Source organism: Etheostoma cragini, chromosome 20 (genome assembly GCF_013103735.1).
Source record: "Etheostoma cragini isolate CJK2018 chromosome 20, CSU_Ecrag_1.0, whole genome shotgun sequence".
Lineage (NCBI taxonomy): Eukaryota > Metazoa > Chordata > Actinopteri > Perciformes > Percidae > Etheostoma > Etheostoma cragini.
Window position 1 is genome coordinate 7140252 of NC_048426.1, and position 16070 is coordinate 7156321.

The window sequence follows — 16070 nt, forward strand, 5'->3', positions numbered from 1 at the left end:
GAAACACTGTAAAGTGTAATGTTCGTTTTACAGACGCGTCGAAATTAATAACATTTACTTTAAAATTGGCACAAGAGATAAATATGCGTCTGTGGGTTTTTATATTCAAACTGCATGAGCAGACAGATTCTTCCAATGTTAAACATCTTTGATCGCCGTGTTTTCAGCAAAACATCCTCCCCGTGAAGGATTTGTTTTTGGCGTATTTTACAAAGTGTGCCAGTCAGTGCTTGATGCGTAAAAGGAGAGTAAAACATGGGCGACAAATACGGTAAAACGGGAGATCCCCGAGCGCACAGATCCAACTCGCCAACATCACCCAGCCAATTACATTACTCAATACCAATTATTCATTTACTCCCATTTCCCTAATGATGCAATTTAATGGGTTTTTACACCTTTTTGTTTTTATTTTTTTTATTTCATATTTTTTTAGTCTGACATTTTTTTAATCTTCGTTATATAAAATAAAACAAAGATTAATAGAATGATACGTTACATGGGGCTTTAACTGAAGAAGTTTGTGTGTTTTCATGATTTCTTTTTTTTTTTTAGATGATTGTTCCTTGATGGTCACCCACCATATCTTTTTTTACGCATCTTTTTTATTATTTATTGTCATATCACTGTTGAAAAGGTGAAGATCTGATCCAAAATCTTGATATTGCTTCATACTCACCATATCTGTCTCAATAACAAACGCAGTCATGGTGGTAGCCTATATCCCCAGCTTCGCTTTCTGATGGGAGCGAGCAGGACGAGGAGGGGGGGGGGTTCTCTGTGGACTTGTCATGTCAAACTTTTGGACCAATAGCAGCGCAGGTCTGAGAAATCTCGAAAGTCTATTGGAGAGCCGAGCCAATCAGCGGGGCGCAGCGTTGGAAGTCCAACCTCCCCATTTCAACAGATTGAAATGTAAGCCTGTCTCCAGCGCCGTCAGGAAACAGATCGAGAATTTTGTCCCTGTTGTTCCTTATCGCGCAAGAAGATTTTCTTGGACGCGGTTTAGGACAGTGGACACGCTGGACGCGGAGCAGGATCCACGCAGGAGGCACAAACCGGACTCCGTGTTCTTTGTTTGCGGCTTTAACACGATGGGTAAGTCCAATGTTGGACCGTTCGCTGCATCCCTGACAGGAAAAAACGACCCAGCGACAAGGTGGGAGGAAATATAGCGATCTATCGCCTGTCTGGGATGTTTCGGCGGGTCATTGTTGCTGTAATCGAGTGGAGAGACACCAGCAGACTAAACCACTACATGTGTCAGTTACGCACGAGTTTTAACATACTTGTGAAGTTTTTAGCCCGCGTGCATGACAACTAGCTATCTATCAGTCAGCTATTGGTGTGTAATTTTCACACAAGCATTATACACAACTCCAAGTCATCCATTTGTATTTTAAAGTGAGCTTTTTTTGTTGGTGAAAACACTTCCAACTTAAAAAGATGCACCCTTGCGTAAAGATTGATTTTTAAATGATTTAGACAATTTAAAGAGTTTTGGTTACATAATGTTTTTAATATAAATGACAATATATATATAATATATATAATATAAACACAGTTTAACAATTTACACATGTACCGTCTTTGATGCTAGCCTATACAATTATGTGTTTGGTTAGAAGTATCTGGCATGTTAAATATGCGGTTTCAGCCGGGTTCAAGCCGTCTGTGGTGGGGCCTTGGCTCGGTTACCTAATCGCTGTCTCATTGTTCTGCCCGTGTGTGTTTGTTTTTGACACCAGAGCCAGCCTTCGGTGAGGTGAACCAACTCGGCGGTGTTTTCGTGAACGGCAGGCCGCTCCCCAACGCGATCCGGCTCAGGATAGTGGAGCTGGCCCAGCTCGGTATTCGACCGTGTGACATCAGCAGGCAGCTGCGCGTCTCCCACGGCTGCGTCAGCAAGATCCTGGCCCGCTACAACGAGACCGGCTCCATCCTCCCGGGGGCCATCGGAGGCAGCAAGCCGCGGGTCACCACACCCACCGTGGTCAAGCACATACGGACATATAAGCAGAGAGACCCGGGGATTTTTGCCTGGGAGATCCGGGACAGGCTACTCGCCGATGGGGTTTGCGACAAGTTCAATCTGCCCTCCGTCAGCTCCATCAGTCGGATCCTCCGCAACAAGATCGGGAATCTGTCCCAGCAGAGCCAGTACGAGTCGGGCAAGCAGGCGCCTCACCCGCCGCCACAACCAACCATACCCTACAACCACTTATACTCATACCCGACATCCAAAGTGCCCACTCCCCCAGGCATGCCCACCCTTCCCGGACACATGGCCATGCACAGGATATGGCCTTCCTCCCACTCTGTGACAGATATTCTGGGGATACGGTCTATTACAGAGCAACAAAGTAAGCATGGCTGCATGGAGGGCGGTTGCATTTGTTCATTGCATTACATTTAAACAACTTTTGAAGAGGGGTTTGCTCGCAAGAGTGCAAATGTGTGTGTTTGAGAGAGAACGTGGATTTATTTTTTTCCATTTAAATTACTGTAATTGTTTTTAAAGGCCCAAAAGTTAATATTGGGACGTTATGAACTCCAAGGCCTCTATGGAGGGAGATCGCTTAAATGCCATTTGACCTGCCGGCTGATATTGATTTGAAAGGGAGGCAGGTTAGTCCAGAAACAGATGGTCCGGCTTGCAGTAATAATTAAGAGGCGGATGTGGAATATTAGAGGTACAGCGGAGGGAAAGGCGGTGAGATGAAGTGCATCACAATGATGTGTGCTGAATGTTTGCCATGACTTGGAGCCAGACATCTTTTGTGCAGGGCTGCGTATTCAGCAGGTTTAACCGGGATGCAGGCCCCAAAGGAGCCAACCAGCCCACATTAAGATGCGTTTTCGGCTGCATGTGTTGAGTTTTTCGCATGTGTGTCGCATGCAGGTAGGCCCAGAAAGCTTTGGCTCGCACTCAACGAGACCACAACTGTTGTGGAAACAGGGAAATAGGATCCGGCATGAATCGGTGTTAATGATCGGCTCGGTGTTGTGAAAGGGATTTTCTGAGAGCTTGTTTTCCAGTGGCAGGAAGGGAAGTGCTGTCAGTCCATTGCAAGCAATCCCGCTGTCAGGAATCACGGCCACCACGCACAGAAACACGCCCCGGCTCCTCGCCACTTCCCCCGCCATGCGTAAACCTAACTCGGACAGTCTGAACAAGACAACCCCAAGGCGGTATCTACGAGAAATTGCAAAGGGGATGACTATGTTTTCAAAGGCGGCCTTTTTAAACAAGTTGCGAGTTTTCAAATTATTAGCAGATGTGTGTAAGGCAGGTTTTGGGATGCTAAATGGTACAGTACGTTTGATGAGGTGACAGCTTATTTGCATCAAAGTGATTTCAGAGTCAGATTAAAACAATTTTTTTAAATTATTAAAAAAGCATATAATCGTTAAAGATCAAAACTAAATGTGCAGCATTAATAATCACAAACTATTAGTGTTTTTACTTGAGCTAATTTTTAATTTGAAGCGCATGCGGGCACCGATTTAAACGCACATGCTGCATAGATTACTGTGGGGGGACTTCGGTTACAACCATCAAAAATACCATTTCAACATGTACAAAACGCATATTTAAAAACGAAAAAGCTCTTTATCGAATTATAACTTTGGTGGGCTTGATTTTCCCAGTGTAACCGTTGGGACTGTGTAATAGAATATCCATCACGCACAGAGGAGGGAGACGGTGAAAGTAAATCAAATTTGTCCCATGACAGGAAGACGCGTTGGTGGGCCCAAATGTCCCCGACCCACCGGAGAGGCCCCTCGCCTCCACCATCTTCAGCTGGGCCCCTATCTGATCTTCAGGAGCAACCAAAACATTTAGTTTCATTCATTCAATTTACGTAAAATCATCCTGAGATCATTTCACTTTTTCTTTTCTCAGAGTTTAGTGTTTGAGTTTAAATCCCGAACAGAGAAGGTTGAGGCCGGATCACGTTTATTGATTAATGGTTAAAGAAAAAGACTGAAACAAGAGAGTTCCAAAGTACTGGGTCAGTATCAGATTATGTAAATATTGTATTAGATACTACAACTGGTATTCTTGTTTAATTGATCAAGAATAGAAACGTTTTATAAAAACGATACGCACATGAAATTCCATTGGATATCTGGGCTATTTGTGCGTAAAATAAGAAAAATAGATAGTGCGCAAAATGTCACCGAGTGTGGTCTTATGCAGCCTGGCTGACCTGCGCCTGATGGATGCGCTAGAAGCAGCGGCCTGTGTGGGTCTTTTTCCTAACCTTAAAATCTCCTTCTTCCTCTCTTCTCTCTCTCTCTCTCTCTCTCTTGCCCTCCTCCCCCCCCCCCCCCCCCCTTCCCCCTCCAGTTAGTGACAGTCCATCCTTTTCCAGCGCCAAACTAGAAGAATGGAGCGCAATAAACAGGACTAATTTCCCAGCAGCAATCTCTCCACTAGTCAATGGCGTGGATAAACCGCATTTAGAACCTGAAGCAAAATACACACAGGTAAAAAACTAAAATGGACACCTTCTTTTTTTTTTGTCTTTTTTTTTTTTTAAACATAAAATGCAACATAACATTAGTGACCAGAGTAGGCCCACATCCAAATTTCTGGCAAGCTGTTTTAAAAATATATTTTTTTTTCTCTAACTGATCTGTTGAGTTCTTTATAATATTTTGATAATTGGCCTGGAAATACCACAGCATCAATGCGCCCTTTCTCTAGCTGACAAGGGTGCTTTTATTTGTGTAACAAAAAAATATAATTTATATATATATATATATATATAAATAATATTTTTTTGTTTACACTTCCTGTAGATGAAAGAGTTAGCAAACTAGTATGTAGTGTGTTTTGGGTTTCCTGGTGAATCCTGACATGGGCCTAATTAAGGGTCGGTTCCAGGGCTGTAATTCCGTGCAGGGTGTGAGCCAAGACATTGTGCATAGAAGGAACATCTACCACTGCAGGATTGGTCTTCATTAGGTTTATTGTGATAAAAGTAGCAGCTAATATTTTGTCTAAAACAACTGTTGTGCAGGTCTAAACTTTCGGAACATCAATTATTATTTTATGCAGAGTTTTGGAATTCTATGAATAGCCTAATTAAAAAGAATAGCAGGTTTTGGACAAAGGCACCGAACGTCACACTCCGAATTCTACGCATTCAGATTAATAAAAAAATAATTTAAGTTTTCTTCATTTTGAAGAACTCATCATGCGTATAAATAAATGTATGGTAGCCAAGTTCCTAAATCAAGTTGGCTTTTTTTGTCTCTAATTTTCTATCAACAACTAACTTTAGTAAACATTTTTTTAATGGGTTTTCCTTTTGTTTTGTTTTTGGAGTATAGTAAATATGGGCTATGATGACCCCATATGTGAGCGCGCATGCGTCTTGTTTTTACCGGTCTTGACAAGGCGTGCGATTCTTCTTACAGACAATAAGACAAACTATGTCATGCAGAATCATTTATTTTGCCACTTTATGACGGGGGCACATTTCCATGCTCGTTACGCAGAAAACTGGGCCGATGCTGGTGAGGTTAGCAGCGTGCAGACGTCCCAGCACAAAGTGGACACACTGACTGTCTGAGCAGTTAGAAAACCAAAGCGTACAAAAACAGAAGTGAGCCATTAAATGCAGAAAATAACAACTCTATAAATTACAGAGTTTATTGCAAGAATAACAAAGGATGGTGAAGCGAGTAAGGCTGCGGGGATTAGCCGTGGCTTTGTACAGGCAGCTACTGCAGCCTGCTCACACACATCTAATGTTAAAGAGATCTGGAGAGAGAGAAAGAGAAAGAGAGAGAGAGAGAGAGAGAGAGAGAGAGAGAGAGAGAGAGAGAGAGAGAGAGAGTGAGTGAGATATGTCATGCTTTTTTTTGAAAGTGGTAATTTTCTTAAAATTTCGTATCAATTTCCAGCTGAAGGCCCTCCTCAGATATTGTCCTTGAGGAGACTGTCAGTACAAAGCTCATTAAGAATGGGACACTGAACACGTCACGTGGGTCCCATCCACTCATTTGTGTACAAGGCCAGAGGCTTCGAGTCGTAACATGTGGCCTATAGGCGCTGTTCGGAGGGCAGATGCACCCATGGGACTTCTCAAGGTTTTCTCTGGAAGAAGAAGAGCATCATTAAATAGATTTAAGGTTCAGTCACGAGCTCAGTGCGCGCGGCGGCTCGGAAGGGATTCCGTTTATGTTTTGAAAACGTAACAACGTTAATCCGTTTGAGTTGGATTATTTGGATGAATGACGTCAATGTTTTTATTCATGATGACATTGTGGTTGTTCTTGTCATTCATAAAAAAACTATTCAAAAAAAGACATGAAAACATAAACCCCTGTATTAATATTAAAATGTGACGAACAAAAAAAAGAAAATATAATCAAAATAATTTATAAAGAAAGGGATTTAAAAACAAAGTTTTGTATGTTAGGTAGGATAATATATTTTATACATATACTGTATTAATATTAAATAAAACAATCACTAAGATATAGGGAAGTTTTAAGGATATATAAGTGTATCACTTCAGGGGTGGACAAAATAATAGGTAATCCTAAACAAATGAGGCAATTGATACAAAAGCCATACACCCTTTGTAAACATTTTAATGTAGTTGAAATTGTGTCTGATAGGTGTTGATTTAACTCTGTGGTCATTGCTGGTTTGTCTAGGGATTGCATTACCGGTCTTTCCTGTTATTTTGTACATGTGTGTAGTTGTAAAGTATACAGCATGTGTATACTGTAGTTGTGTGTGTTATGGTGGTATTATTATAGTTTCTTAAACATTTTTCCGGTTGATTTAAATGACAAAAAAACATTTTTAAACACAGTTTAATGCTGTTTAACTTTTTGTGACATAAGCTTCAGTTTTGTTGAGCTGAGTCCACACACACACACACACACACACACACACACACACACACACACACACACACACACACACACACACAGTCACCCAACACAGACCCACAGACACCCACAAGCTCATTCGTGAACACACACATTACTAGCCGTCTCTCCATGGTCAAGGTTTAAAAGCACCACAAATTTCAGCCTGTAGTATCATTTCTATATCTATTTTTTTTTTAAAGCACAAAAATAGGTCAAAGAAACTGAAAAGATTTCACTTTTAGAAATAATTCTTGGTAGTCACAGACCACCCAGCAACAGATATTCAGCCTCCCTGTTGAAATGCTTTGGTGAATTCCTCAAGTTAAGTCCTTTCGCTGTGCCAGAAAAGCAAAGCCCATTCATGCTCCGAACCCTCAACTCATTATCTATCATATTTCTCCTCTTCCTGCCCTTTCACTCTCAATCTCTCACAACATCTGTTTTGTGGCGCCCCCCCCCAACCACCCGTCTCCCATCGTCTGACGTGTATCAACGCCGCCGGAGTAAACGTCCACTTTTTGGTAGAAAACAAGTCCCAAAGACAGACGGGCAATCATGCATGCATGTATGGTTTTTATCCATGTTTAATATGTTCCAGGGGCATGAGAGCGCATAATTGATCATTCATACTTTCATCAAAATTGGGAAAATGGGTTTTTTATGTGGTGGCTGTGAAGTTAGAATTAAAGTTTCTGCTTTTTATAATTCAATCACTTCTTCTTTCACTTTCTCCTACAGCTTTTTCCCATTATAACTCAGCTGCTTGTGTGTGTCTACCTGGGTTAGGGGTCACCAAATAATGTAGCTTAACATTGAGTCTTGCTTCTCAATCCTCTATCAAGTGACTAGTTTTTGTGGCAAGAAAACATCCTTTTTTTCAAATCTGAGGAAAACCACAGCATGAAAGTCAGTAACCATTTCTACAGAGAGCAGGGGGCCCAAAAAAAGAAGTTATCAATGACCTTTCAGACGTCTAACGCCAGTGTTTCCTCTCTTTTGTTCCCAGACGCCGAATGGATTGCCCACAGTGAACAGCTATGTCACAGCACCCAGCATCCCTCCCTACCACCATCACACCACCCAAGTGTCACCCTACATGGGGTACAGCGCCACCACGTCGGCCTATGTGACCGGTCCCACATGGCTGCCGGCCAATGGCAGTGCTCTATCTCCCCACAACTGTGACATCACCACCCCTCTGGCCTTCAAGAGCATGACGCCATCCACCCAGTCACTGCCTCGGCGCTGTGAAGTCAGACTGATGGGAGAGACGGTGAGGGAGTGAGTGAGGGAGAGGACATGAGACACCAAGTCAGTCCCCCCCGGCTTTATTTCATTCCCGCTGCTTCCTTTCCATGAAGCACTCGGCCCCAGGACCCATATTTCTGCCCCTCCTCCTCTCTGCTCCACAGTCAGACCAAAGACAAACAAGGAATAAACAGTCATTTTTTTCCCCCTACAAACTTTGTTGTCTGAAAGAACTTGCAGGACAGACAGGTGTACTGAAGGACTGATGTATGACTGCTCCTCCATCCATCAACACAATTCCTCTCAGATCTTTTACTGCACATTTCTGTCTTTGGGCAAAATGGGGTAATGTATAACTTCATGAGTAAGCAATCAAAGAGGGGAACACTTTGCATTAGTTTTTCAGGGTGCTTAATAATTGCCATTGTTTTTTTTGTAATGTTTGTATGCTTTTTTTATGTTATGTTTTGATAAAAGTAACTGTTTTATGGAGCATTGTTTTCCCACTTCTCTTAAAATGTAGCCTATGCAAAAGCTCCAGTGAGAAGTTTATTTATTTAGATTAAGGTACGTTGAATGAAGTGCAATTCGCCTTGACAGACAGCCTGGGAATCTCCAAGCACGTTTAGACAAAATTGGCATTGGTCTTATGTTGGAGTCTAGAGCATTAACAATTGACAAATGTTGCACAATGAAATTGAATGTATCTTATTAAATTGTTTGGCTGTCATTGGTCTTCATGGAGTTTGCCGGTTGTTTTGGGGAATCCTAAACCTTTTTTACTCTGAGAACAGAAGCGGCATAACATATTTATCCTCCCTCTCCCTTTCGGTCAGTGTAGCTAACTTCAGGTAAATCCGGGGTATTGTAGCCTGCCGGCCTGTTTTATATGAGCAGTACAAAAAACTATGTGCACACTTATACAAGGCCTGTTTTTTCTATTACCAAGCGTCACGGCTCACTAGGAAAGTTCATCAGAAATGCTTCAAGCACACACACAAGCCTCGTCCCCACATAAAGCAATTCTTTTCAAATTGTTTTAGTCATTCAAAAAAAAACTTACGTTGTTACACTTAATATGGCCCTTTCTATATTCATAAACATATTAAGGAATACATGGTTTAAAGAAACTAAATTCATATGTATATAAAGTCCTACAAAAATATAGATATTGATAGATAAAACAGATATTTTGCACTATTTCCTCAAATTAATTCAGACTGAATATTTTTTGTTGAAAAGAAAGTTATAAAAATATAAAATGCAGTATTACAGAAATAGAGATACTTTCTAATCTCACAGTTTATTCTTTTGAATTTAAAAGGAAAAGGCTGCTTTGAGGGATTATAAGGGAGTGGTATAATTTTGAAAGCCCTACTATCCTCTGTAAATAATCGCAAAGGTCTGATCTCATGCACCAACATTTTCAATCATATTTTTCAGTTGGATTTAGTTGTGTGTAAAACACAGTAAATGAGAACATCACTTGCATTAAAATTCGAGATCTGTGGGCCGAAGACTCCCAGACTCCCGGGGTGAGGTGGAGTCCATCTGCATTCAGAGAGCCACAAAAAGGCTCATTGGCCCGCGGTCTCCAGGGTCATCAGTCATGTAACCTAAACACGAACCTGCAGCAGCCACAAACAGGACCGACTTTACGTGTTCATTAAAAAAAGAAAAGCACACAGCCCAGTTGACAAATGACATGTTTGGAAAATTATGCAAAAATACTTTCTCAAAGTTTGGGGGGGAGAAAGTGTAGTGTAATAAATTATGAGAGCGTCTGGCGAGCCCTGTCTAGCCCTGCAGTCAAAACCAGAGAGTTAAACAAACTGGGCTCAGTCATGGAGATGCAGCTATATATTAATAACTTGATAATATTGCTCACCTGCTCTTTTACATAGCATTACGTGCTGCTGAGGGTGGTTGCTTTAGTTATGGCCCTGTGTTTCCATTCCTCCTGTGTTACAGCGTAAACAAACAGCCCCTCCATGTGACAGTGTCAACAGTGGTCCCCATGCAGGAGCTGATTTGACTTGGAAAGCACTCTTCCCCGCATGCAGTGGTCACGGACCGTTGCTCAGGGATCCTAGTGTTTCTTTGACCGTATGTGAACCACATCACAGGGACGTGATGATCATACACTCGCTGTACCAGCCAGGCCTCACGGCCACCCCTTTACCATCCACCATACATCACGTACAGTAAATGATGGTTGACTCTCTGAGTGGAATGAAAAAGTCGTTACATGCTGCCTCTTTTTTTTTGTTTTTTACCTCAGCGTACACACAACAAGGCCAAACAACTTTTCCTTTCAACTAGGCTACAAGAACTGAGCACGGTCTTGTTAGTCTCCTCTGACTCATGCAACAAAATTAAAATGTGGTTGTCTTAATTGACACCAGTATTTAAAAAAATAGGAACAGTGTGTTTTCTAGACAGGAGGAATAGCTTCTCGAGAGTCTAATAATCCCTGTTCTTGTAGCCTAATGTTGGTCGGCTTTATGGAGGCGAGGGTCTAAAAGGCGTAGCTTTAAAAATAGGGGCAGACACGTGTTTATAATAATCATGTCGAGTCTAACTCAGTGTCATATGGTTATCTTTACTTTTTCACATGCAATCAGAAACAAGACAGCCATTTGCAAAGTAACACAGAGCAGAGTACTGCTTCGTCCGTGTTCCTGCTCAATGAACATTTCTAAAAGAAGCTGACAAGTGCCAGAATGTTTTCTTAATGCCTTAAAACAGCAACATTGAGCACACAGGTGAGTAAAACCTCTTAAAAAGAAAAATCTGGGCTCGGAAAATCACAACATGTCTGGTTCCGTGTCTTTGGTATGTATGCATGCGTATCCAATCACACTGACATGAAACACTGCTTTTTACATTATATATAGTATTAATCATTAACCACATTGGGAAGGACAGGTACGGCCATGTCCAAATTGCAGGCTTGTCAAAATGGAACCATTGAAATTGAAATGTTACTGGTGAGGATAAGGAGCATTTGAGTGGAAAGGGTGTAAAAAAAAAAAAATAATGAAGAGAAGGGGGACTTTTCTACGGAAGATTTATGATCAGCGCGGTGTGCGGGGAATTCAGGTGAAGGGTGGCTCTGTTGCTTAGCTACCACCAATACATGCAGCACATGTTGCAAGCTGTCAAGTCTGAAACAAACATACACATTCAGCACTCCATTACAAAAAGAACAGGTTAAGCGCTTACAATTCCATCAGTCTGCAAGCCGCAGTTGTTAGTCAATCACCACAGGCCCCTGGGCAAAAAACCAGGAGCCGATCCATTTTGGCAGAGAAAAACTCCCACATTAATGTTGACTGTCAAATGCCAACGTGGCTCTGTATAAGCTACTACCAGATGAGGTTAAGATGAGTCTATAAGAACAGCCACTGCCCCAAAGGCTGTGCAACAGGTGTGTGTGTGTTTGCATGTGCGTGCATATTTGTGTAAGAGATAGACCGGCAGGGGGAAAGAATGTGTGCGGTAACCCCCCCCCCCAAATCCTGTAGCCACATTTGCATTTCTTGAGCTTGTTGTTTTAGCTTGCACTAAAGCTATGCTCAGTCACCGACTCCCCCGCCACTGAGAGAGAGAAAAGACTGACACTCGATTGGCTAATACAACTTCTACAGCTGACAGGTTCTCAAACAACTAAGTGCTCAGAGGAGAGGGGAGAGGGGAGAGAAAGACGAGGAGGAGGATGAAGAAGTGGTTAAGTGAAGGAAATTGATACTCTCCCAGTGAGAGACAGAACATAGGTGCGCGCGCGCACACACACACACACACACACACACACACACACACACACACACACGCGCGCACACACACACACACACACACACACACACACACACACACAGTTTAAAAAGATTTTTTTTGTTTTATTTGTTACCAATTCATGTCCGTAGAATTTCACAGGTGCCAATATTCTACATTGAGTTACATGTCAAACTATCACAATTTCTTACCAATAAAAGATTTCATATGAGTCCAATTTAAAAGAAGGTACCTGTATACAGAAATAGAAGTCATGCAAAAAGATAATGATTAATAATTCTAGTTAAGAATTATTGAGCACGATTGCGGCTGCTTGTTTGAGACATACAGTAAGGCTCGGTACTACGGGTGTGATCGCACAATATATTTGCGATCATGTATACATGTTGTATTTGAAGATATGTATATACCAAGTGTGTATGTGTGTATGTGTGTCCACACTCCTCTGCTGTAGTTGCTTTGCTTGCATTGCAGCTGACCTCAAAAGCTGCATCGTAACAAGCAGATTGCATGACTATTCTTCTTCTTCTTATTATTATTATTATATCATGTAAAATTGTCCTTTTAAAAACATACCTTCACTCAATTCTGGGTGTTTTATTTCATTTCAAACTTAACATTAAAGCCACTGAAATTTGTCAAATATTTAACACAATAACATTTTATGACCAAATAAGCAACTTCATGAAAAAAAAACATTCCTAGTTATTTTTCTTTACGAGTTTAACTCAAAAAGTCACATCATTTACTTCATCAGGACTGTGTGGGTGTGGTGTGCTCAGATTTGATTGACAGCACTACCAACATAAGCAAATACCCCCACAACCGTTTCCAACTGAGCACCGCCCATTTCTAACCAGTGAGAGGATCACAGAAAAAAAATAACACACAATGCATTAATCTCTCATGTGAAATAACCCAAACTGTTCTAAATTTGGCGAAACCTATTGTGTTCATGCAGGAACCCATTACTCATAGTAAAGAGCCGATAGCAAAAAAAGGTTTTCAGAGCCTTTAGAGCCTACTGAGAAACCCACTGTTAAAAACATGTTTTCTATTAGAAAATGATTTGTCAGTTTTCAAACATTACAGCTGCTTTGAATTCCTGAGAAAATAACTTGGGTGAAGATGTAGTTTTCCTTAGAAAGCTGCATTGTTAGATATATTGTAATTCCTGTATTTTTTGGGGATTATTTTTTCCCCCCTTTATTTGAACGTGACAGTGGATAGACAGGAAAGGTGGGAGAGAGATGGGGGATGACACGCAGCAAAGGGCCATGGGTTGGACTCAAACCTGGGCTGCTGTAGAAGACTCAGCCTACATGGGGTGCTTGCTCTTACTAGGTGAGCTAGAGGTCGCCCCCCCCCGATATATTGTAATTCTGATTTGGTATTTTGCATAGCTGTACTGTGATTCAAAGTATAAAAGGAAAATAAACAAACAAACTAATTTGGTCTGAGGTTACTGGAGTCAGTTAACGATATTGGGCCATGAGGCAGAATCTATAAGGCACTCTCTTGGGTTTCCTTTCTGTGATTTCTTTGTTACCAGTTCCTCTGTAGCCATCCAGACACATATTCATAGACCAGCAGCATCACTGCTCCACCTGTAACCAAATAGAAGAGAGACGCTGTGAATCAACCCGTATTTTCCTTCCGTGAATAAGTAGCATGAGCTACCCAACAAACAGGAACTGAGTTTTAGTGTCACATGTGGCCTTTCTGCGAAACACACAGGAAAATACTGTATTATAAACAGTTTGGTAGGCAGGTGTTCTAGCTCACAACACGTCCATTCAAATTGCATAGATAAAAACAACAAACATGGATTTTTTGCTCCAGACATTAAATGATAGATTTCAGATTTTTTACCACTTTCAATATTATTCAAACAAAAATATCTAGCTCAAACAACCCTTTTTGTCTGCTGTAACTGGCAATAAATCATTATAACAAACACTTTTTTGTTACCTGGTCCAAGCCTCATTATCTTGGGTACCAACCCCTTGTATAGTGCCAAGTACCTAGAGAAGAAATTACAAGGTTAAAAATGTGCAAATACAAAATATCAAAACTCAGAATATGTAAATCCAGTCAAGAGCAGACTACTTGTATCCATCTATGCCTTTAGTGTGTGTGTCTGTGTGTGTGTGTGTGTGTACTGGCTGGAGTGTGGCCCTGAGGTCTTGCCTGTCAGGCAGCCAAGCAGACAGACAGTGTCTCACCCCGTCAGGTACAGAGTTGGTGTCTAACGGCCAGCGCTGGCGATTACCTGCCCCTTAATGCATTCAAGGTGATCAGTGGCTGCCTGCCTCCGCCTCGTGCTCGCTGTCCCGCTCCCCGCCCCCGCCACTGATGGCGTTAATAAGGCTCGACCCACTTCCTCCCTGGCCCTCTGTCTGATTAGATTGACCCGTGGAGCGCCGCGCGGCTCGTTAGGGTCTGCTTAACGACGTCTCCCATAGGGACCACTAATTAGCTGGGACTGTGTTGCGTTAGAGCAGGGGACTGGTTGTGGCGGTGGGGGCACCATCCACGCACCCCTGCAACGACAATATTTCAGTGCCGTTCCTGCAGTAGCCCCCGAGGCTCCTGCGTCCACTAACTACAAACATCTCGCTGGCCCTTGTCTAGCGGAGCTGCATGGGGGAAAGTGGAAAGCCTAGGGCAGTTGCTAACATAACATACATCTTTTCCTTGAAGCTTCTATTTAAAAATGCCATTCTCCGAGCCTTGAAAATATTTTAACATTTACTGTACATCTGACAGACTTCAGAAATGTCTGAACACACACTTGGTGAACACAGCCCGGAATGTAACGTCACCATTTGGTTTCCATTCATGGGATCACAGCTTTGCAACAAGCTATTCAGGCCCTTCCCCTACAGTTATTGCAGGAAACTCACACCGCACAATCAAACCCTGCTAACTTGTAGCTGCAGCTGGTACATTTGTCTTTTCTGACAGCCAGTTTGGCAGATAACCATCTATCAATTGCTAACCAAGCAGAAAAAGTGCCTCATTAATTCTTCCTTGTTCATACCCTTCCTCCCGGTACACCAGTGCCATGGACTGGAAGCAGGTGCGGTACTTGATCTCTCCCGGCACAGGCTGGGGGCCTTGGATGCGGCTCTTGGCTACGTCAAAGGGAATGTTGACGCAGGAGGAGATGGTCCCAGACACGAGGCCAATAGCAAACTTCCTCATGAACTCCAGGGTAGGGTCCTGGTAAAGAAGAGGAAATACAGGAATAAAATAACGTAAAATGGAAAAAAAAGGCATCTTTCCAGGGAAACCAGCATCATTTCACTGGAAAGATTTCTAGAGTAAGCACCAGGTGTTTAATATCACTGAACAAAACATGAGTAGTAAATAAAGGATGTGGCAACAGAGAGAAAATAATGTCATGGAGTTGTAGTCTTCTTTCTACATGGAGTTAAAATAAATGGTCAGGTATTATGTGTTTGCATATGTGAGGGAGAGCATGAGGGGCTTGTGCATATGATTGCAAAGCTGGCAATAAAGCCCTGATCATTTTATGGTAGCGGGGGGCAGATTAGTGCTTCCTGACTGTGGTGCAGCGTTTTGATTGGCTGAACAGGAGCACATGTTCTTTGGAGAGCCAAGACAGAGAATTTATAAACAGGGTGCATGCAGCCAGACTGGGAAGGCATATGGGGACAATTTGGGTAATTGGGCTGTGACTCGGCACAGGGGTATTACTGTACCAAAGAAGCCCAGACTCTGAGAGCTCTGACAGCTAATTGGCCGGGATATTTTTACAAATGACAGCAGCCTCTCTGGTCCAGGCCTTTCTCAAGCGGCTGGACACCCTGAGAGCCGAGGTAAATGAACAGCTAATCCCACTTCTTTTTTTCTTTTTTTTTAAGCGGGATGTGGGGAAGGGGGTAACATCCCGTCAGCCTAAGTACACCCATCAACCAACTTCCTAACAGCCTAAAGCTAACATCACCTTCCACATTGACTTGTGAATGATGGCAGTGTGCTATCTGCCTCCTCTGTACTAATAACGTAGAGAGAGATATAAGAGAAGCCCGAGCTTGGCCAGCTAAATTTGACTATGGACATCTTGAAGTTGCAAGCTGATGGCTCAGGCTGCTGACAAA

At 42.3% G+C, this 16070-nt stretch overlaps 2 protein-coding genes across 4 annotated transcripts in view; one reads left to right on the forward strand and one right to left on the reverse strand.

Moving 5' to 3' along the window:
* The first annotated feature begins 894 nt into the window (after positions 1 to 894).
* pax9 (paired box 9) lies at positions 895 to 8884 on the forward strand. 2 transcript variants are annotated; one of them, XM_034859024.1, is made up of 4 exons: positions 895 to 1098; positions 1749 to 2363; positions 4355 to 4494; positions 7907 to 8884. In XM_034859024.1, exons 1-4 carry the CDS (start codon positions 1095 to 1097, stop codon positions 8183 to 8185), a joined length of 1038 nt encoding a protein of 345 aa, XP_034714915.1. In that variant the 5' UTR covers positions 895 to 1094; the 3' UTR covers positions 8186 to 8884. The 2 variants fall into 2 exon arrangements, with proteins under 2 accessions (XP_034714915.1, XP_034714916.1); XM_034859025.1 differs by lacking the exon at positions 4355 to 4494.
* Positions 8885 to 13484: 4600 nt separating this feature from the next.
* Positions 13485 to 16070, reverse strand: part of slc25a21 (solute carrier family 25 member 21) — a 92597-nt gene continuing 90011 nt past the window's right edge. For both annotated transcript variants that reach the window (XM_034858688.1, XM_034858687.1), the window contains exons 9-11: positions 14987 to 15168; positions 13915 to 13967; positions 13485 to 13550 (exon numbers count right to left, since the gene is read on the reverse strand). In XM_034858688.1, coding sequence (XP_034714579.1) covers positions 13489 to 13550; positions 13915 to 13967; positions 14987 to 15168 — 297 coding nt within the window. In that variant the 3' untranslated portion in view covers positions 13485 to 13488. The remainder of the gene's footprint in view (positions 13551 to 13914; positions 13968 to 14986; positions 15169 to 16070) is intronic.

Coding starts and splice junctions, on each gene's coding strand:
- pax9 (XM_034859024.1), top strand. Junction 2,364..4,354: donor GTCTATTACAGAGCAACAAA/GTAAGCATGGCT, acceptor TTCCCCCTCCAG/TTAGTGACAGTCCATCCTTT. Junction 4,495..7,906: donor CTGAAGCAAAATACACACAG/GTAAAAAACTAA, acceptor TTTTGTTCCCAG/ACGCCGAATGGATTGCCCAC.